The following is a 22,256-nucleotide window of genomic DNA, read 5'->3' as shown; positions in this document are numbered from 1 at the left end:
ATCATTTGCAGTATTTATGTCTTTGTTGCTGCACTGTTACATTTAAAGACCCCGTCTATGTTTGGAAAACTACTATTCTTTTTCTGCAACATTAATATTTGAAAAATTATATATATATATATATATATATATATATATATATATATATATATATATATATATATGCATACAAATACGTGGTTGACCTACTGACCTTAATGTTATTATTAATTGTACATACATTTGTCATGTTATTTGTGCTCACACTTTCTTTTTATTGATTGCAACAATTCTTGGCATAAGTTGTTGTTAATGCATTTAATGTAGTTTTTTCTCTATAAACTTTAACTTGTTACAACCAAAGGACAACCTTTTTGTCTGGCATAAAGAAGAGGTAATTAAAACACTGCAAACATGTAAATTATATTACATGATACATTTATTTTTTATTTTTTTATTATTAGCACTACTTTTCTTAGTCTGATCTCCTCATGTTTGGATTTAAAATGGAAAAATGGAGATGCATGTGTATTATATAATAATGCATGTGTATAATATAATACTATAATACAATTCATATAATGTGTTGTATTGTCTTTGTTTCTTTGACGACCAGTTGATTCACCAATGACAACTCTGGTCTTCATAGAAACGGTTTTTACAAGCCTCCATCCACATACTGTATGCATATTTAATATATTTGTTTTGTTCTAATGCATTGCAATTTTTTTGGCATTGGAACAAGATGCAATACATTTTTATGTGCAAGACAGATTCGCTGTAAATATAACATTAAATATCATTTATCAGTTATCAGGTATGTTACTGAATTTTTTTTATTTGTTGCTAAGAATCTCACAGGAATGTGATCTGTTTTTAGGTCAACATATACATTAACTATTGTTTTCATTATAATATCAGAGCAACCAGTACACAACAGAACTGCACAATGTAGTAAACCGATTAAATGGCAAGCAAACCATAGCTACAGTCTTGCATAACTTTAAAATAAATTAAAAACTGGTTTAAGACATTGTTTAGAGATTACTCTTGATTCCAGTAATGATCCACCCACTTGTATTAATAAAGGCACCAATTAGATCATGAGAGCTGCAGTTCATCATCACTGTATTCATCTGCTGAAGAGAGAATCTCCCTGAGTTTGCTCTGCAGCAGCATTTGACCTCAGGTAAAGTTATTTATCTTAATTTCATCACATTTTTTTTTATTTTATTTTATTATTATTGTTCTGGTTGTAAGATTTATGGAATAGATGCAATTAAGTTTTTCCTAAATGGAAAAACTGACTTGGACTGAAATAATTTTATTATGTAATAAGTATAGAGTGAAAAGTGATTCAAAAGACCTCAAGGTAGCAGTGCAGATGTTGAATGCAAGAACGGTAGTTTATACAGTAGTTTCAAGTTTAGTACAAATTGTACAAAGAGTTCTTAATTGCAGAAAACCACAACTGATCATTCAGAGTCAAGTTGTTTTGTTTTTACAGGTCATTTTGTCATAATGAGGTTTGTAATCTCACTTTGTGTTTCACTGCTTCTGCTGGTTAATGGTGAGTACATTTATGAAAGTTGCCAGATTTCTGTCTCTTTTAAATGTCAGCTGACGAGATGCTGTATTATTAACTCATGCTTCAATTTTGCATCAACAGGTGAAATAGTCAATGGACAGACTTCAGGTACAGCAAAATTACTTTTCAACTTATAGCTGACTTTATGATGAATCATAATCCCCCCCCCCAGAAATAGAACGGCTCTCAGATAATGGGACATGTTTGATCCAGTCATCTAGTAACCTTAAGGAATGCAGGGAGATGTCTAGATGTAGTAACTTTGTCAGATCCATCCTCAGTTTATCAACCATTCTATCTTCCATATAGATATTTACTTTAAATGTCCCATTTATTTCTTAGTTATGCAGCATCTGATGTAGCTGATGCTGAGCAAGAGTTAGAGAATGACAATATGTTTGGTTGTGATTGTCTTTTGTCTCTTTACAACCTACAACTTCATGCAGAATCTACAACTTCCAGCTCTGACCCCTGCTATGATTATAACACTCTTGATGAATACTGGAGAGACATACGACAAAACCCGTATCAGTACTCTGGATATGATGACACTCTTGTTGAATGGAGTGGCTGGTATCGGCTGTATTTGAATGGAGAAAGTGCTCAGATGTCTGAGTGGTGTGTGAGTTATGTGGGATGTGGTGGTTACACTGGACTGTATCTCAGCGGCTCTCATCCAACACTTAAGGATGGAGTGGTGACACGTGAAGTCTTGGGAAGTTATATGTGGTGGTGGGGGTATTCCAATCAGTGTGGAGCCTACAATTCCACCCCCATCCAAGTCAAAGCCTGTCCAGGAGATTATTATGTTTATGAATTTGTCAAACCCATCATATCAGCCCCTGGACCTACATATTGTGCAGGTGAAATTTTAACTATTTTTCTCTTCAAAATTTTGTGACTTTTTTTTAATGTCAGTATGAAGAGTTAATGGTCTGATTATTAGATAATTTAACATGAATTTTAATTTATTATTTAATGAAGTTAAACATGGTTTAACCAGTTAGAATCAGTGCAGTCCATTAAACATTCTGTAGGCTACTTTGTAATTCTCCCCACACTCTCATAGCACTCCTCTACTGTAGCTCTCATGTTAGTTGTAACACAGTTCCTCAAATCTCACAACTCTAGACGAACCAATAACAGCACATTTCTGCTGTAAGTGATGTAAATTTTAACTGTAAGTGTGTTTTGCCATGTTATTAATGATAATGCATAATCACTAAATTACCCCATTCTTAATGAATATCTCTACATAATTTACCTGCCCTCCACTTAAAAATGAATCAAAACTGTTTTTGTTGTTGTTGTTTAAATGTTAGGATTTATGTGTGTTAGTCTAAATACCCGTTTACATAACATCACTATTTTTATGCAGTTAAAGTGTATCATTTTTTTTCACAATGTAATACTCTAAATTGCCTTTAATGTACAGTAAATACAGTATTTTAACAATACCTTTACAAATACCATGACAGTTGCTTTCCAAAGCTTCAGCAGTGATCCCTGCTACAACTATGAGTCTCTGGATCGTCCCTGGAGAGCCAACAATGAAAGTGGAGATAACATTTGTGATGACTCTTTCTCCTGGAATGGCTGGTACCGGCTTTTCTACTATGGAATGAACATCCAGATGCCAGAGACCTGTGTTAGTTGGTACAGCTGTAATACATACTATACTCTGTGGCTCAATGGTCCTCACCCTCAGATAGAGGATGGAGTGGTGACCAGAGAGGTCTGTGGAGGGTCTTATTGGGGTGGCTGCTGTAATTACAAGACAAACCCCATCAGAGTGAAAGCGTGTCCAGGAAATTACTATGTCTATGAACTTGTGAAACCACAAATCGGGTGTTCAGGATACTGCACAGGTACCTTGCTTTTTACCACATTCTAAAGTCTTTCAAACCTTTCAAAATGATCTCAGTCATGTCTTGAATGTCCTTCTTTGTAGATGTCAGCACTATTTCACAGGTGGCTTCTACTGTAAGTCCAGATATAGTCACTGGATCCAGCATCACCTTGAGTAAGTTATATGTGAATGATTATAATTTTTAAATGCATTTATGGTAACACTTGAGATTAGGGAACACTATTCCCCATTAACTAGTTTCTAATTAGGTTCCATATTACAAGTATATTGGCTGTTTACTAGTACTTATAAAGCACATATAAATGCCTTATTCTGCATAACCATATTCTAGATCACTTAACTCTACCATAAAGTATTACGACCCCCAGGTCTAGGGTTCAGGGGTGACAAGTAAAAAAAAAAAAAGTAAATAAACACGTTGCTTTATAAAAAAACTTCCTCGGGGTCTTGTTTTTATTGTGAGGTTTGAGGAAAACAAGCTTTGCCAGCAGATAATATAATGAATAAGAACACAGAAATAATTTCAGGGCCGGGCCAGGCTAAAATAATAAAGAAAGTAAGCTACTTTACTTATGACCTGCTTATTATTAATAAGCAGTAATTATTTTGGGAAAACTCTTACTGAATGTGTTCCCTAATCTAAAGTGTTACCGTATATATTTATTTAACAATGAAAGAGGCACCTTTTATGCAAGAACTTTTAGCTTCACTGTCACTCAGTTATGTTGTGAATGATTTAACAATCTCTTGATTGTTTACTGGTAAAGATTTGCACTTATGAAGCTCTTCAGTGAAGTATAACTTGTTTGTTTTGATATCTCACTAACACAGATTATGACCCGTGTGAAAACTACAACGTACTCAACAACTACTGGAGAAGCACACGCAATTACTGGTCTACGTATGGATACATCTCTGATCATGATGACACTCTTGTAGAATGGGATGGCTGGTATCGACTCTTCATTAATGAGTCGAGTGCTCAGATGCCTGAGTGGTGTTTTTATTATATGTCATGTGGAAGCTTTAGTTCTCTGTGGCTTGGTGGCTCTCATCCTCGTCTAGAAGATGGAGTTGTTACTCTTGAAGTTTTTGGCTCTCGCTATGATCAGTGCAGTCGCTACAGATCTGAACCAATCCAAGTTAAAGCTTGTCCTGGAGATTATTATGTCTACAAATTTACCAGACCAACTCTTTCAATCCCATTACCAGTGTATTGTGCAGGTATTGTGTACTTTCTTTCATCATTGTATCTGACATGCTTATTATCAGTTGTACTGTTGGTTTTCATATTATTATCTTGAATAAATTAAATCTGAACTTTTTTTTTATAGTACCTTTCACCACCCCAAGTGTGGACCCCTGCTATAACTACACCAGTCTGGATGAGACTTGGAGAGCCACTGACAATTATTACTATAATAACTATTACTACTATGGCATGTGTGATTATAATGTGGAGTGGAATGGCTGGTACAGGATGTTCTATAATGGTCAAAATGCCCAGATGCCAGAATCATGTGTTAATTATGGCATGTGTGGCACTTATAACCCGTTGTCACTCAACGACACTCATCCACAGCTGGAAGATGGAGTGGTCACTCGTCAGGTCTGTCTCCCATGGAGTGGCTGCTGTACTTACACATCCCACCCTATAAAAGTCAAAGCCTGTCCTGGAAATTACTATGTTTATGAGTTTGTCAAACCAATGTTTTGTGGAGCTTACTGTATAGGTGAGTATTTACTCATAAGTAATTTAATAATTTAGGTTTCTGTTATTTATTTATTTATTTATTTATTTTTTTTTACAAATTATTTACTGAGATTAAAAAAAAAAAATGTTCTTAGTATCAGAAGCCTCAAACCAGTCCATCCCATCAGTGTCTACAACAACAGAGACAATCCCACCCATAGAATTAATTACTCCACCAATCACAACCACTGGTAAAGTATTGTATTGTTTCATTTATAAACTCTCATGTGTATCCTTTTGCACATATTTTCATTACACACAGTCTCTTAAAATTGTCCTGTTTCTGTTGCATTAAACAAAAATGTATTAACAAAAACTAAATTAACTTAATATGAGTAAAACTCATAAAAAAACCCATAAAAATTAGTAATGCAGCTCACAAAATTAGAATGCAATATAAATGAGAAGGAAAAGACTACAGTTGTCTAAAGACTCTCTGTGGTACTTGACTAATTTTGTTGCTTCTCTAACTCTATATATTACAGTATGTATACAGTAGACTTATACAGATGGTTAATCAGAATAAGGTACTGAACCAAAGTGTTGTTTTATTCATAATGAAAATTATACCACTTTCTTTAGACTCCTTTCATAACCTCAAACTGTTTGCAGACTCCAACCATCAGAAGCAGGAAATAACCTATCATCATGTATACTAATGGATAAAAGATAAAAGTCAGAGAGAAAATTGATAGTATTTCAAGTTTATTTACTGATAGAATTGGATAGAGTTTATTGTCATAGCTGAAGCACAAAGAGTAACAGGGAGATTAAAGAAAGAGCATTCTGAAGATTTCATACCGCTACTTCAGTTGTACAAAAAAACTATATAATATTAATTAAGTCAGGAACATTTATGTTTTTAATGTTTCCATATCACCAGCTCCCTCTGTTGACCCCTGCTACAACTACACTGTCCTGGATGATCTGTGGAGATCCACCAACAATCAACATTCCTCTCAAATAATGTGTGACTCTTGGGTCAGCTGGAACGGCTGGTACCGTCTCTTCATTCAGGATCAGAGCGTTCAGATGCCAGACACATGTGTTGATGAGTATAGTTGTGGCACTTATGCTCCACTGTGGCTGAACGGAGGACATCCAACAGTTGAGGATGGAGTGGTCACTCGAGATGTCTGCGGTCACTGGGACAATAACTGCTGCTATTTTCAGTCCAATCCCATTAAAGTCAAAGCATGTCCAGGAGGGTATTTTGTCTATGAGTTTGTGAGTCCAACTACATGCAATTTGGCATACTGTGCAGGTAAATATTTATTTACATGTGCCCTTTGTGTTTGAAAGAGATTATTCAGATTTAAAATATATATTTATTTATTTATTTATTTATTTATAATTTGTTTCAGATGCAAGCAACATAAACACTACATATACTACTACATATACAACCACAGCTGAAACTACAACCACAGAAACCACAACCATAGAAACTACAACCATGGACATTACGACTGGTAATATATTGCAGTGTGTTACAATGTGAAGGATTATTGTTTTGCATGAGCAAATCAGATCCATGTTATGTGTTTGTGATGCATGTAAATAATTAAAAATAATTCATTAAGTTATATTGGCTAATATATTATCAGCTATATTAAAGTAGGCAAAAGGCCACAGGTAATCATAGCCATTATGATATATAGTCATATTGCTGTATCATATTTATTTCATTATGCAAAGAATACAAATATTACAGTAAGGTAAATGAAAATTGATATAAATATAAATGAAATTAAATGTCAGCAGGCCTGGAGTGGCCATCGGGATCACCAGGAGAATTCCCAGTGGCCTGGCGGCTGATTTGGCCCGCTGCCCTGTTTATTTATTTATTTATTTATTTTTTATTTATTATTAATATTTTATATTTATGCATTCTCAATGTACCAAAGTGATAATTTTTTCATTTGATAATAAATCGATAGTATTCAGTACATTCTGTAGATCAGTAGCACCCCATTATTATCATCATTCAGAATGCTGTGCTAAAGGACATCAATATTGATTGTAAAGTTACATTAAAAAAAATGAGCAGGGACAGATATTCACATGGATTTATTGTACAGGGAGGGAGGGAGTTAGAGCAGACAGCAACACAAAAATAATATGGGTAACAGACTCACAGCCTAATAATTCAGTAGTGTATTAGACTTTTTCAACAAATATATTGTACTAATTTTGACATTTAGGCACTTTAGAAATTGTGTTTTAATACACTAGTCAAAAGGTTTTGATCAGTAAGATTTTTAAGTTTTTTTTATTATTTTTTTTTTTAAAGAAGTCTCTTCTGCTCACCAAGCCTCCGTTTATTTGATCCAAAATAAGGAAACAACAGTATTCTATTTGAATATATTTTAAAATGTAATTTATTCCTGTGATTTCAAAGCTGAATTTTCAGCATCATTACTCCAGTCTTTGGTGTCACATGATCCTTCAAAAATCTTTCTAATATTCTGATTTGCTGCTCAAAAAACATTTATTATTATTATTGTTATTGTTGTTGTTGTTGCTATTAGTGTTATTATTATGTTGAAAACAGATTTGATTTTTTTACAGGCTTCTTTGATGAATACAAAGTTCAGAAGAACAGCATTTATCTGAAAAAGAAATATTTTGTAACATTATAAATGTCTTTATCAGAACTTATGATCAATTTAAAGCATCCTTGCTAAATAAAAGTAATAATTTCTAAAAACCCCCCAACCCCCCCCCCCCCCCCCCTTTTTAATTTTTATAAATTAGTGACAGAATGTTTTAAACTGAGGATACTGTACAAGCATAGTCAGTTTATATAATCCCTCCTTAGTGTACTATCCCAGTATCTTATCAGGTCATAAAGACATAACTGTTTGTCACATAAATAGTGAGTATGTATCATCACAGGATTGTCCTTTTTTATGTCATTATTCTCTCAGAATCAACAACTTCCAGCTCTGATCCCTGCTATGATTATAACACTCTTGATGAATACTGGAGAGACATACGACAAAACGCGTATCAGTACTCTGGACATGATGACTCTCTTGTTGAATGGAGTGGCTGGTATCGGCTGTATTTGAATGGAGAAAGTGCTCAGATGTCTGAGTGGTGTGTGAGTTATGTGGGATGTGGTGGTTACACTGGACTGTATCTCAACGGCTCTCATCCAACACTTGAGGATGGAGTGGTGACCCGTGAAGTCTTGGGAAATTATGTATGGTCTAGCCAGTGTGACAACTACACATCCACCTCCATCCAAGTCAAAGCCTGTCCAGGAGATTATTATGTCTATGAATTTGTCAAACCCAACATATCAGCCCCCATACCTTCATATTGTGCAGGTGCAGTTCTAGGCTCTTTTTATGAAATACATTTGTTAGGTCATATGCTTTTTATTTCAATATTCAATATTTTAAGTTAATATTTTAAGTTACTGTGGTGTCATTTCTGTTGAAACAAAATTAGTGATAAAAATGTTACCCAGACCATTCTTGTACAATGCCTGTTCAGAAAACTAGTCAGATCCATATTAAACAGACTATTACATTTAGTCTTGCTCCAAACTATACTTAAACTACAAGTCGTTGTGTTGGACTCCTCAAACAAACTGGAAAAATAAAAATAAAAATAAAATGAAGGTTAGACTCTTTTGGAAAACTCAACCTAGGAATGGCTGACTTGAATTTAAACTGAGATAGGAGAATTTATTTGAAAAAAATACACAATTCATCTGCAATGACATTTATACATGTTATTTCTCTTTTACACAAAAAGTTTTTAAATGCATAACTTAAAATTTCTCTTTTGTCCATGACAGTTGCTTTCCAAAGCTTCAGCAGTGATCCCTGCTACAACTATGAGTCTCTGGATCGTCCCTGGAGAGCCACCAATGAAAGTGGAGGTTACGTCTGTGATGAATCTTTCTCCTGGAATGGCTGGTACCGGCTTTTCTACTATGGAATGAACATCCAGATGTCAGAGACCTGTGTTAGTCCATACAGCTGTAACACATACTTTACCCTGTGGCTCAATGGTCCTCACCCTCAGATAGAGGATGGAGTGGTGATCAGAGAGGTCTGTGGTAATTATTATTCGGGTGACTGCTGTGATTACAACACAAAACCCATCAGAGTGAAAGCTTGTCCAGGAAATTACTACGTCTATGAACTTGTGAATCCACAAATCTGGTGTTCAGGATACTGCACAGGTAATGTGCTTTTTCTATCTTTCTCTTCATCTTTCTCTCTTACTCACTCCATCTTTTAAATAGGGATGCACGATAAATATTGGCATGATATTAATGCGTATCTCGTCAGTAAAGCCGGTTCTGTAATCAGCGGTAAATCTCTACACGTGGAGCAGCATTTACATTTAGTAATTTTGCAGATGCTTTTATCCAAAGTGACTTACAATTGGGGGATACATAAAGCAATTTTATTTAAAGAGGCAAACAGACACAGGAAGTGCTTGTAATACCAAGTTTTAATAAGTTCAAATAAGTACAAGCTAGAAAGAAAAGGAATAAATAAAGAGAAAGACTCTTTTTTAATGATGAAGTCAAGTAGGTGTGACGTAAGGATAGAGGAGACAATAGCAGTTCAAACAGATCCTTTTATTTGGGATGAATAGCACCAGTCTCAGGGTGACAAACGGGGAAGCAGACACAGTTCTCAGACTTGCAGTGCACCGGTACTTCCGAATGTGATGGTATCTCCGATGATGACAATGACTAGGCAGCGCAGGCTTGCATGGACAACTCGATCCAATGGTCAGATGTGAAGTGGTGAATCCAGTGTTGGTGAAGAGTGAAGACAACACTGCAATGGCGAACTTCCAGCCGGAGACAACCCAGGAGACACGAGGAGCCAAAGAGACAGGAACACAACTGGTACATCCATACAACAACGATCTGACAAACACAAGACGCATGAGGTGAGTATAAATAGACAGTGGTAATGCACAACACCTGTCGCTGATTTCCCGGAGGATCATCAGCGACCACACCCACACACACACAGTGCAAGGGATCGTCAATGAATTCCTCAACCATGACAGTACCCCTCCCTCTAGGAGCGCCTCCTGGAGCTCCCAGAGGAACCTACCTGTTGATAGTAATCATCAATAAGGGAGTGATCCAGAATGTCCCTAGCAGGAACCCAAGTTCTCTCCTCCGGTCCACCAGATACTGAAATCCGCGTCCCCTCCGTCTCGAGTCCAGAATTTGATTTACCGAATAAGTGGGTTCCCCATCTACGAGTCGCGGCGGTGGGGCAACCGGGGCTGGCGGATTAATGGGTGAATAAAATACGGGCTTCAATTTGGAAACATGGAACACGGGATGAATTCTTCTGTACGCAGGATGGAGTTTAAGGCGGACTGTCACCGGACTAATGACTTTGGTGACAGGAAATGGGCCAATGAATTTGGGAGCTAGCTTATTAGAAACAGAACGGAGTGGAATGTTCTTAGTAGAAAGCCACACTTTGGAACCAACGACATACACGGGAGGTCTTGACCGGTGGCGATTGGCCTTAACCTTGGTGCGCGCCCTTACTTGGAGCAGAGTCTCACGGGCTCTGGTCCATGTACGGTGACACCTCTGGACAAAAGCGTGAGCGGAGGGGACCGCGACTTCGGATTCCAGACTAGGAAATATAGGTGGCTGGTACCCTAAGCTACCCTCAAACGGAGAGATAGGCCCGTGGATGACACAGGTAGCGAGTTGTGGGCGTACTCCACCATTGAGAGTTGTTGGCACCAAGAGGAAGGATTCTTGGCGGCAATACATCGCAACATTCTCTCCAAATCTTGGTTGGCTCTCTCGGTCTGCCCGTTGCTCTGGGGGTGGTAACCCGAAGATAGACTGACAGTGGCCCCCAGTAATTTACAAAATTCTTGCCAAAATTTGGAGACAAATTGGGATCCCCTGTCAGAGACCATGTCCGTCGGGAGGCCATGTAACCGAAAGACGTGATCGATGACAGTCACCGCTGTTTCCTTGGCTGAAGGCAATTTGGGCAGGGGAATAAAATGAGTCGCCTTCGAGAACTGGTCCACTACGGTTAAAACAACCGTATTGCCTTGGGATGGCGGGAGGGCGGTAACAAAATCTAGCGCTATGTGGGACCAGGGTCTCGAAGGGACAGACAGCGGTTGAAGAAGCCCATCTGGGGGTCGATTGGCAGTCTTACCCATCGCACAGATCGAGCAGGCCAAAACAAAATCTTGAATGTCGCGAGCCATAGATGGCCACCAGAATCGTTGCTTAACTAAAAATCTAGTACGATTTACTCCTGGATGACAGGCTACATTGGAACAATGACCCCATTGAATAACGTCAGACCGTAATTCCTCCGGCACAAACAATCGGTTCGGTGGACACCGGGACGGAGGTGTTACCCCTTCTAAGGCCGCCTTGACCTTCGATTCGACCTCCTATCGGAGTGTGGAGTTGAATAGAGTCTCCGGTAAAATGCACTCGGGAGTAGCCGGGCGTTCGGATGGATCAAAAATACGAGATAATGAATCGGGTTTGATGTTTTTAGAACCCAGACGGTACGAAAGAGTAAAGTCAAAACGACCGAAAAAAAAGAGCCCACTGAGCCTGCCTGGAGTTGAGTCTTTTGGCAGATTGAATGTATGCTAAGTTCTTGTGATCAGTCCAGACGATAAAAGGTACCCCCGATCCTTCTAACCAATGTCGCCATTCTTCCAATGCTAACTTGACTGCCAACAACTCCCTGTTACCAATGTCATAGTTACGTTCGGTAGGCGACAAACGATGAGAAAAGAACGCGCAAGGATGCATCTTGTCGTCTGAAGAAGAGCGTTGAGAAAGCACTGCGCCTACCCCCACCTCTGACGCATCGACCTCCACCACGAACTGACGTGATCGATCAGGGGTCGTAAGAATGGGAGCCGAAACGAAGCAACTCTTCAGGTTGGTGAATACAGCTTCGGCTGTTTCGGACCACCTGAACGTCGTTCTGGGGAAGGTCAAGGCAGTCAGAGGTGTGGCTAGTTGGCTGTAATTACGAATACAACGTCTGTAAAAATTGGCGAACCCCAGAAACCTCTGTAGGGCCTTACGGGAATTTGGACTTGGCCAATCCACCACAGCCTTAACTTTGTCAGGATCCATACGCACTCCCTCAGCCGAAATGACGTAACCTAGGAAAGGGACAGACTGTGCATGAAAAGCGCATTTCTCTGCTTTGACAAAAAGCCCATTCTCTAGCAACCTCTGAAGCACTCGCCTGACATGCTGAACGTGTTCCTGGAGAGACGAAGAAAAAAAAATCAATATGTCATCCAGGTAGACATAAATGAACTGATCGACCATGTCTCTCAGCACATCATTGACGAGTGCCTGGAAGACCGCTGGGCTATTGGAGGCATAACGAAAGGCATAACCAAGTATTCAAAGTGCCCCCTAGGGGTGTTAAACGCGGTCTTCCATTCATCCCCCTTCCTGATGTGGACCAAATGATAAGCATTACGTAAGTCCAGTTTTGTGAAGACCGACGCTCCCTGCAACCTCTCGAAGGCTGAAGACATCAACGGCAAAGGATAAGTATTCTTTACCGTGATGTTATTCAACCCCCGGTAATCAGTGCAAGGTCGCAGAGAACCGTCATTCTTCCCTACAAAAAAGAACCCCGCCCCCGCTGGAGAAGAGGAAGGTCGGATGAATCTGGATGCCAGAGAATCAGAAATATATTTCTCCATGGCCTCCCTCTCGGGAACAGACAGAGAGTATAACTTGCCCTTAGGCGGAGACGTACCTGGCAGTAGATCTATAGCACAGTCATAGGGACGATGCGGAGGAAGAGAAGCAGCTCTGGACTTAGTGAACACTTCCTTCAGGTCGAGGTACTCGGCGGGGCACGTTTGACAAATTCACCGGCTCTTCCTGCAAGACAGAACAAGACAGAGACGAACCAGCAGACACTTAACAAGACGCATAACACTCAGTGCTCCAGGCCGAAACAGAGTTATGTCCCCAGTCCACCCTGGGATAATGCCGCACCAACCAGGGGTGGCCGAGGACAATGGGAACCTGAGGGGAGTCCATGAGGAGAAAGGATAGTTCTTCAGAATGATTGCCGTATGTGATGAGTGTTATCTGACTGGTGGTGTGAGATACTGTGGGTAACTGTTGACCATTAAGTGCGTTGACTGAAATCTTGTTAGTGAGAGTTATGGTGGGTATCTGAAGTTGTTGTGCAAATGACCAGTCCATAAAGTTACCTTCAGCCCCGGAATCGAGAAGAGCTTGACCGTGATGTGACCGAGTTGCCCACTGCAATCTCACCGGGAGGAGGGTGGAAGAGGCTTTCTGGATGGAGACCCAGCCCGACAGGATCCTCTTCTTTACTGCCAGGCACCGCTCTTTTACTGGGCAACTCTTGAGAAAATGTCCAGATCCGCCACAGTAGAGGCACAATCCTCGGGATCTCCTTCTCTCTCTCTCCTCCCGGGAGAGCCGGGCTCAACCCACCTGCATGGACTCGTGATCGTCGACGGGGCTGACCGCATCACAAGCGTTGAGTGGGGAGACCCCAAAGTTCCTCTGTGTAAGTGTCTTACGAGTGTGTTGTTCCAACCGATGCAGGCGTGCGTCCATTCTTAAAGCCAGTTCGATCAGATCGTCGAGTTTCTCTGGCAGATCCAGGGTATACATCTCGTGTTGGATGCGGTCAGCCAGCCCATGCAGGAAGATGTCCCATTGCGCCGGCTCGTTCCAGCGACATTCTGCGGAGAGGGTGCGAAACTCGATGGAATAGTCGGCGACGGATCTTTCTCCCTGGCGGATGTCTGCGAGCTGGCGAGCCGCCTCTCTGCCTGCGACTGCCCGGTCAAACACCCTTCTCATCTCTTCCGAGAGTGCCACAAATGAGTCACAACAGGGTCGATGGTTTTCCCACACCGTCCCCCATAGCGCCGCACGTCCGGACAGCAGTGTAAGCACGAAGGCCACCTTTGAATCTTCAGTGCAAAACGTCTGGGGTTGGAGAGCAAAAAACATTGAGCACTTGGTCAAAAAAGCTCTACAATAACTTGGCTCACCAGAATTACTCTCCGGCATTGGCAGACGCGGCTCATGTTGACGGACGGATGCGGGGGAAATCGGCGGTGGGTTAGGCTCAATGGGCTGTGTCAGTTGTTGGACCTGCTGGGTGAGCCCGGACACCTGCGCTACCAATGCCTGCACCGCCCTTCCAGTTGCGGCGAGATTCTCCTCCTGCCGCTCCATACTGGCCGTGTTGTGTGCAAAGTACTCGGTGACATCAGATCCGCTTGCTGCCCCCTGCATGGTCAGATCGTTATGTGACGTAAGGATAGAGGAGACAATAGCAAGTCAAACAGATCCTTTTATTTGGGATGAATAGCACCAGTCTCAGGGTGACAAACGGGTTAGCAGACACAGTTGTCAGACTTGCAGTGCACCGGTACTTCCGAATGTGATGGTATCTCCGATGATGACGATGACTAGGCAGCGCAGGCTTGCATGGACAACTCGATCCAATGGTCAGATGTGAAGTGGTGAATCCAGTGTTGGTGAAGAGTGAAGACAACACTGCAACGGCGAACTTCCAGCTGGAGACAACCCAGGAGACACGAGGAGCCGAAGAGACAGGAACACAACAGGTACAACCATACAACAACGATCTGACAAACACAAGACGCATGAGGTGAGTATAAATAGACCGTGGTAATGCACAACACCTGTCGCTGATTTCCCGGAGGATCATCAGCGACCACGCCCACACACACACACACAGTGCAAGGGATCGTCAATGAATTCCTCAACCGTGACAGTAGGTTCGAAAGAGATGAGCTTTCAGCTGTCGCTTGAAAATTGTCAGGGATTCTGGATTCCGGATAGGGGTGGGAAGATCATTCCACCAGCCAGGAATGGTGAACGAGAATGTTCTGGAAACTGATTTTGAGCCTCTCTGTGATGGTACCACGAGGCGTTGCTCACTAGCGGATCTCAGACTTCTGGAGGGGATGTAGATTTGTAGTAGTGAGTGGAAGTAGGCGGGTGCTGATCCTGTGGCTGTTCTATATGCAAGCATCAGTGTCTTGAACTTGATGCGAGCCGTAACCGGTAGCCAGTGCAAGGAGATAGAGGTGTAACATGGGCTCTTTTGGGCTCGTTGAAGACCAGTCGTGCCGCTGCATTCTGAATCATTTTTAGAGGTTTGATTGTGATTGATGGAAGTCCAACCAGAAGAGCATTGCAGTAGTCCAGCCTAGAAATGAAAAGGGCCTGGACAAGAATTTGTGCCGCATGATCCGTTAGAAAGGGCCTGATCTTTCTGATGTTGTGCAATACAAACCTGCAAGATCGAGCAGTCTTTGCAATGTGGTCTTTGAAGGTCAGCTGTTCATCAAAGCTTACACCAAGATTTCTGACCGAAGTTGATGGGGTAATGGTTGATGGGGGCCTAGCTGGATGGAGAAATCATATTGTAGAGTTGGAGTGGCAGGGAAGACAAGAAGCTCAGTCTTTGCCAGGTTGAACTGTAGGTGATATTCTTTCATCCATGCCGAGATGTCCGCCAGGCAGCCTGAGATCCGTGCAGCTACCGTTGGATCATCTGGTTGAAATTAAAGATAGAGCTGTGTGTCATCAGCATAGCAATGATAGGAGAAGCCAGCAATGATGGGACCCAGTGATGTCGTGTATGTGGAGAAGAGGAGGGGTCCAAGAACTGATCCCTGAGGAACCTGAGGAAATTTGATGTGCTTTACTACATAGAGCCGTTGTTCACTGAAAAGCTGCGCAAAACTACGATCATATTTTGCGCAGCTTATCAGTGAACAAGGCTCTGTGTAGTAAATGCTCCTCCACGTGAAAGCACCCACCTGTAGAGATTTAACGCTGATTACAGAACTGGATTTACTGACGAGATACACATTAAATATTGATATTTATCGTGCATCCCTACTTTTAAACAAAGTTTAATTTATGTCTCAAATGTTCTCCTTTTCAGATGTCAGCACCATTTCACAGTCAATTTCCACTGTAAGTCCAGATATAATTACTGGATCCAGGGTTACCTTGAGTAAGATCTATCTATCTATCTATCTATCTATCTATCTATCTATCTATCTATCTATCTATCTATCTATCTATCTATCTATCTATCTATCTATCTATCTATCTATCTACAGTATCTATCTATCTGTCTGTCTGTCTGTCTGTCTGTCTGTCTTTTTTTTTGGCAATGAAATTCAAATCTCATGTTTGTTTATTAATGTGTTTGATTAGTTAATATTTGCACTTGTGAAGTTGCTCATTGAAATATAACTGGTCTGTTTTGGTCTCACTAACACAGATTATGACCCGTGCAACAACTACAACATACTCGACAACCACTGGAGAAGCACACTCAATTACTGGTCTATGTATGGATACATCTCTGATCATGATGACACTCGTGTAGAATGGGATGGCTGGTATCGACTCTTCATTGATGGATCAAGTGCTCAGATGCCTGAGTGGTGTTTTTATTATATGTCATGTGGAGGTTTTAGTTCTCTGTATCTTGGTGGCTCTCATCCTCATCTAGAAGATGGAGTAGTTACTCGTGAAATCTTTGGTTCTCGTGATTATCAGTGCAGTCGCTACAGATCTGAACCAATCCAAGTTAAAGCTTGTCCTGGAGATTATTACGTCTACAAATTTACCAGACCAACTCTTTCAATTCCAGCTCCTGTATATTGTGCAGGTATGTTCATTCATTCTTTGTATTTGACATGCTTTTATACTGAGGTTTTCATATTATTATCTTGGAATAATTTATTTGACACTATATATAACAGTCCTTTTCTCTCTTTTTTATATAATAGTACCTTTCTCCACCCTAAGCATTGATCCCTGCTATAACTACACCAGTCTGGATGAGCCTTGGAGAGCCACAGACAATCCTTATTATAATAACTATTACTACTATGGGATGTGTGATTATAATGTGGAGTGGAATGGCTGGTACAGGATGTTCTACAATGGTCAAAATACTCAGATGCCAGAATCATGTGTTAATTATGGCATGTGTGGCACTTATAACCCGTTGTCACTCAACGGCATTCATCCACAGCTGGAAGATGGAGTGGTCACCCGTCAGGTCTGTCTCCCATGGAGTGGCTGCTGTACCTACGCATCCCACCCTATAAGAGTCAAAGCCTGTCCCGGAAATTACTATGTTTATGAGTTTGTCAAGCCAATGTTTTGTGGAGCTTACTGTGAAGGTAGATAGATCTAACCACATACACTTTGTTCACTATTGTGGGATTATTTTTTAGAAATGAGTGACATTAACAGAAATCTTTCTCATATCAGATGTCAGAGGCCTTAATGGGACATCAACCACTGGTAAAGTACTGTTTCTGTTTCACTGATATTCTAAGAGAGCCCTGGTGTGCACTACCGTAGAAATGTTTGGGAAAAGTTACTTTTTTTTTCTCATGCTCACCAAAGCAGCATTTATTTGATGGAAAAGTCAAAAATATAACGTGAAATATTATAATAATAATAAAAAAAAAAAACAAATGTAAAACAACAAAACACAATTTATTTCTGTGATCAAAGCTTAATTTTCAGCATTATTACTCCAGTCTTCAGTGTCACACGATGCTGATTTTCTGCTTGAGAAACATTTTTGATTATTATTGTTATAGAAACATCTATTCTAATTATATTTTTTGTTATTATTGATTCTTTTTTTTAGGATTCTTTGACTTTTTAAATTGACAGTATTTATTTGAAATATAAATTTTTAGAAACAATATATATGTCTTTACTTCCACTTTTGATCAATTTCATGCACCCTTACTGGATAAAAGTATCAATTTCTTGCAAGTAAATAAAATAATATTATAATTACTGATAATTACTGATCCCAGACTTTTGAATAGTAGTGTATACATTTGTGACATGTCTTTTCATATTTTGATAAATAAGTTTCCCACTCTTTTATACAGTTGAAATAACTTTATTCTTTACTCTTGGATTTAATTTTTTTTATGAATAAACCAACTACAATAGCAGTCAATGGCCATATTTGCAACAGAATAATTTTAGTTTATATCCCTTTCAGTTTATTTGATTCATTTTGTGGTTTTTCCCCTTCAGAGCCCTGTGCTGAACTCAGCTGCACAGAGGATGAATGGTGTGGAGAGGAAAACGGCGTCTATGGCTGTTTGTGTAACGAGAACCAGACCAGACCAGATTCTTTTGGTGAAGCTCATTTAACTATAAAAACTTTTAAATATAGTTTTATAAGTAAATATACATTTTTTTTTTTTTTTATTCCGACAATGTTTTGGATGTTTTTATTCTCCCTCAGATTTCTCAGAAACCTGTGAAAGCAGCTCTGGCTCCATGTCTGTGTCTCGCTGTCAGCTCTTTGAGGCTGGTTTTTCAGCTGATGTCTTACACCTCAATGATCCCAACTGCAAAGGAACAGTCAGGAATGGCAGAGTAAAATTCCATTTTGATAACAATGAACACATCTGTGGAACAAATCTTCTGGTATGATATATTATGTACATGCCACTCAAATTTACTATTACTATTATTATTCTCTGAATATTTGATTTAAAAAGCTCTGAAAGAACATCCTTTTTTATCATACCTGTGATTTAATGTTGATTTACTAATACTGCTTTTGCTGTAAAGTTTTACATGTAAAGAAATACAGAGAAGGTAGTAGTTAAAAAAAAAAAATTGGAATCAAAAAAAATTTTTTTTTGATGTCAATCAATCATGATCAGTCATTTAGGCAAAGCTTTAATCTACAAACACTTTAGATGGTGGCTGATGAGTAAAATAAACAGGTTTAAATACTATTTCTGTGGTTCACAGGCCAACGGCACCCACTTCATCTATAGTAACTTTATTCTGGGGACACCGAGGTCAGAAGGTCTCATCAGCAGAGAGAAAATCCTCAAGCTTCCTTTCAGCTGTGTTTATCCTCAAACACAAACACTTTCCATGAATGTGGAAATCAACCCACTGGAGAGGTGGGAATCTTTTAAACAACAATAACAAAGCAGTATAAAAATTATTAGTATGAAAATTATGCATCTTGAACATTTCAACAGCATTGTGCACAGGACTCTTCCCGCTGGAGAAGGCAGATATCAGGTGCGGATGATTCCATATGAGGATGATGAGTTTACTCGGCCCTTCACTGGTAGAGTGGATGCAGAGCTCGACCAGAAGATGAATGTGGAAGTTCGTGTCGAGGGGGTTGACAGCCGTCAGTTTGCTCTGGTGATGGACACGTGTTGGGCTACACCTGTGAATGATCCTGACTACAGTCTCCGCTGGGATCTTATCATCACAGAGTAAAGCTGTGCTATTTTAGGATTACCTGTGAAACTTTGTCTCTCAGTATTTCAAAGAACAGGATTCTGTTTTTGTATAATGGAAAGAAAGAAAACAGTTTGATTTGTCGATTGTCATTGTTAATATTCTCAGGTGCCCCAATCCAAATGATGACACAGTGGAGCTGCTGCAGAACGGCGTCTCGACATCCAGCCGTTTCTCCTTCAGGATGTTCATCTTCACTGCAAACTCCACTAAGCTTTACCTGCACTGCACTGTTCACCTGTGCCTTCTTTCAAGCAATCGCTGCTCAACGGTGAGTTTACAAACATTTTGTGGCAATTATATTTTTGAATAATTGAGCTTAAATGTAATTGTAATTAAATGTAAAAAACAGTTTAAATATATATAAATGATGTTTAAACTACACTATGGCCCGGTTTCATTGACAGGGCTTAGACTAAGCCAGGATTAGATCATATTTAAATTAAGACATTTAAGCAATTTTTATAAACGTACTTAGAATAAAACATTACTGGTGTGCATCTTGAGACAAAACAAAGGCACTGATATATTTTCAGATCAGTCAGTGCAAGTTTCTTTCAGCTGAAACAGCTCAGACTTACTTTTTAGTCTAGGACTAGGCTCAAGCCTTGTCTGTGAAACCGGGGGTACTGTATGTATTTTTGGCCCCCTTTAATTTTATTACAGGTACTGTTTCTTTCCCTTTTTGTTTAAAAACTGCTTTCAGTTTGAGGTTCATTTGTTGTGGTGTCAAGCTACAATGACAAATTCCACTGTATATAGTAGCCTGACTTTCTGTTCTTTATTTACGGATATGACACAAACTTGCATGAACGAATGACAGAAGTAAACTTGTAGTTTTTTTTTTTTTTAAAGTTATATGTAAAACATCTCAGTTATTCTACTTCAAAATGTCAAGTTTAATGCTATGTGTTACTGTGTGAACCTTGGTTGGGATAATTATGCTTATAGCTTAATTTTGTTAAATGTGCTGAAATGGCTCATAAGGAACTATTAATTCAGACTGTTTCTTGTTGTTTTGGCGGGAAGAGCTCTAGACCAGTTTTTATTTAAAGACTAAGGACTCATCGTTTTTCAAGATAAATTGAGTTTATACTCTCTGTACAACCTATACAATGCTAAATAACATTCCTGTACTGTATGTGTATTGGCAATACTACTTTATTTTACTGTTTCATCTGTTCTTTTGCAGAACAGATTTGTTTTATATTTTTTAATGAATTAATACGTAAAATTCAGACATGAAATACAGTAGATTTCTTATGTAGAAAAAAAAAAAAGTCAATGTGGTTGGGTCATGTTCAGATATTTTTTATTGAACCCACCAGTAATAATGCTTCACAAATTAGTTGTAGTAATGTTATGCAATCTTTAACTCTGCAATTGAAGATAGTAGCTTTAAAAGTATAGTTTTTTTTTTTTGATGCATTACTCATAAACTTTTACAAAGTGTAGGCCTATAATTTACTTTATACAGCATAAGCTTTATAATTAAAGCCACAAAGAATTGTGTGTAGCCTTTACTTTTACAACTCGCAGGCAATTTTGGAGAGAAGTTTATCCTCCAATGTTTTTTTTTTCCAGTGCATGTAGTTTTCTGCAAAATACATATTGATTGCTCTACAATATAAATTATTTTAAGCTTGGCAAAGTGAAGGATAAAGCAAATACATGGACACAAGATGGATTTATGATGTGTTTGCTTATTATTCAAAATCTGGTTGCTTTCAAACTAAAAATTTACATAGTGTGGTTTATTGTTAGAACTTGAAACATATGCTTCGTCAGAATGTAAGGTTGATAAAATACTTGTTCTGGTTGCCCTCTGCTGGACACTTTGTGCACTCCTTTCACAAAAGACTATTGTTCTGTGAACTGTGACTATATTTTAGTGACATTTATTACACATCGATTTTAGGACTGTAACTCTGGACACCAGCGGAGAGAGCGCAGGTCTCTGGACTTCCATGACAGTGCTTCCATATCCCTGGGTCCTCTGATGTTGTCTGAAGGCAACACAGGTTAACATTACTTATTTTAATCATTTGTAAATGAAGGTTTCTGTTGATTTCTGCTGTCAATACATTACATTTCATTGCATAATATTCCCTGTTCACAGATAAGTGGGTCCAAGGGCAAGTGAAGGCATCTGAGGCTTCTTCTCTGTGTGCTTCTCTGATGCTGTTACTTGTTCCTCTGATGAGTGTCTTGACCCTCTTTTAGTATTTTCTACAAGAAACATGTAGCGTTTTACATGCATATTGTCCTGTACCATGTTAATGAATGTGGCCACACTGGTTGTGGGTTTCTAAAAGTTTAATAGAATTTTGTGTGGCCTTTGTTTGTTTATTTACAAGCACCAAAAATAAATGATTCAGCAAATGTGAATTGCTATATACTACATTAATCTTATTTTACTTTAGATATTGTGCTTTAATAAATATTTAAACCATCTTTTTAATTGATGATATCAAACACATTTGTGTACTTGGATCAAACAGGGTGAAAAAGTGATGCAAAGCAGAGGTTAGTTTAAGAAGGGGAACAAAAATATGTTTTCATTCATTTTAAATTAAAACATTATATCAAAGAAAACATGTTTAACTTTAATCTTTAATTTGAGAATAAAAAAAAAAAAAAAAGAAACAGCTGGAATATTATCCAGTATATGCAAGCAGTTAAAGTA

General features: G+C 39.1%; 2 protein-coding genes across 2 annotated transcripts; both read left to right on the top strand.

Annotated features, from left to right (window-relative positions):
* The first annotated feature begins 1,500 nt into the window (after positions 1–1,500).
* LOC109054573 lies at positions 1,501–17,468 on the top strand. The gene is made up of 15 exons (XM_042768093.1): positions 1,501–1,549; positions 1,649–1,675; positions 2,014–2,430; positions 3,046–3,435; positions 3,519–3,590; positions 4,269–4,661; positions 4,772–5,170; positions 5,286–5,381; positions 6,074–6,454; positions 6,555–6,662; positions 8,121–8,525; positions 9,002–9,391; positions 16,188–16,259; positions 16,533–16,925; positions 17,047–17,468. Exons 1-15 carry the CDS (start codon positions 1,501–1,503, stop codon positions 17,451–17,453), a joined length of 3,999 nt encoding a protein of 1,332 aa, XP_042624027.1. The 3' UTR covers positions 17,454–17,468.
* Positions 17,469–18,517: 1,049 nt separating this feature from the next.
* Positions 18,518–21,921, top strand: LOC109095789 (uromodulin). Its single transcript, XM_042768117.1, has 6 exons — positions 18,518–18,727; positions 19,061–19,218; positions 19,300–19,545; positions 19,679–19,841; positions 21,489–21,591; positions 21,690–21,921. The coding sequence occupies exons 1-6, from the start codon at positions 18,578–18,580 to the stop codon at positions 21,791–21,793; spliced, it is 924 nt and encodes a 307-aa protein (XP_042624051.1). The 5' UTR covers positions 18,518–18,577; the 3' UTR covers positions 21,794–21,921.
* The last annotated feature ends 335 nt before the right edge of the window (positions 21,922–22,256 follow it).

This window comes from Cyprinus carpio, chromosome A12 (assembly GCF_018340385.1).
Source record: "Cyprinus carpio isolate SPL01 chromosome A12, ASM1834038v1, whole genome shotgun sequence".
NCBI lineage: Eukaryota > Metazoa > Chordata > Actinopteri > Cypriniformes > Cyprinidae > Cyprinus > Cyprinus carpio.
This window is presented reverse-complemented; position numbering and strand designations above follow the sequence as displayed.

Bases quoted from the DNA above. Each gene is read 5' to 3' on its own strand.
- LOC109054573 (XM_042768093.1), top strand. From the start codon at position 1,501: ATGAGGTTTGTAATCTCACTTTGTGTTTCACTGCTTCTGCTGGTTAAT. The intron at 2,431-3,045 runs GTGAAATTTTAA...ATACCATGACAG, and splicing joins TGGACCTACATATTGTGCAG to TTGCTTTCCAAAGCTTCAGC. The intron at 3,436-3,518 runs GTACCTTGCTTT...CCTTCTTTGTAG, and splicing joins GTGTTCAGGATACTGCACAG to ATGTCAGCACTATTTCACAG.
- LOC109095789 (XM_042768117.1), top strand. From the start codon at position 18,578: ATGTCTGTGTCTCGCTGTCAGCTCTTTGAGGCTGGTTTTTCAGCTGAT. The intron at 19,219-19,299 runs GTGGGAATCTTT...ACATTTCAACAG, and splicing joins GAAATCAACCCACTGGAGAG to CATTGTGCACAGGACTCTTC. The intron at 19,842-21,488 runs GTGAGTTTACAA...CATCGATTTTAG, and splicing joins CAAGCAATCGCTGCTCAACG to GACTGTAACTCTGGACACCA.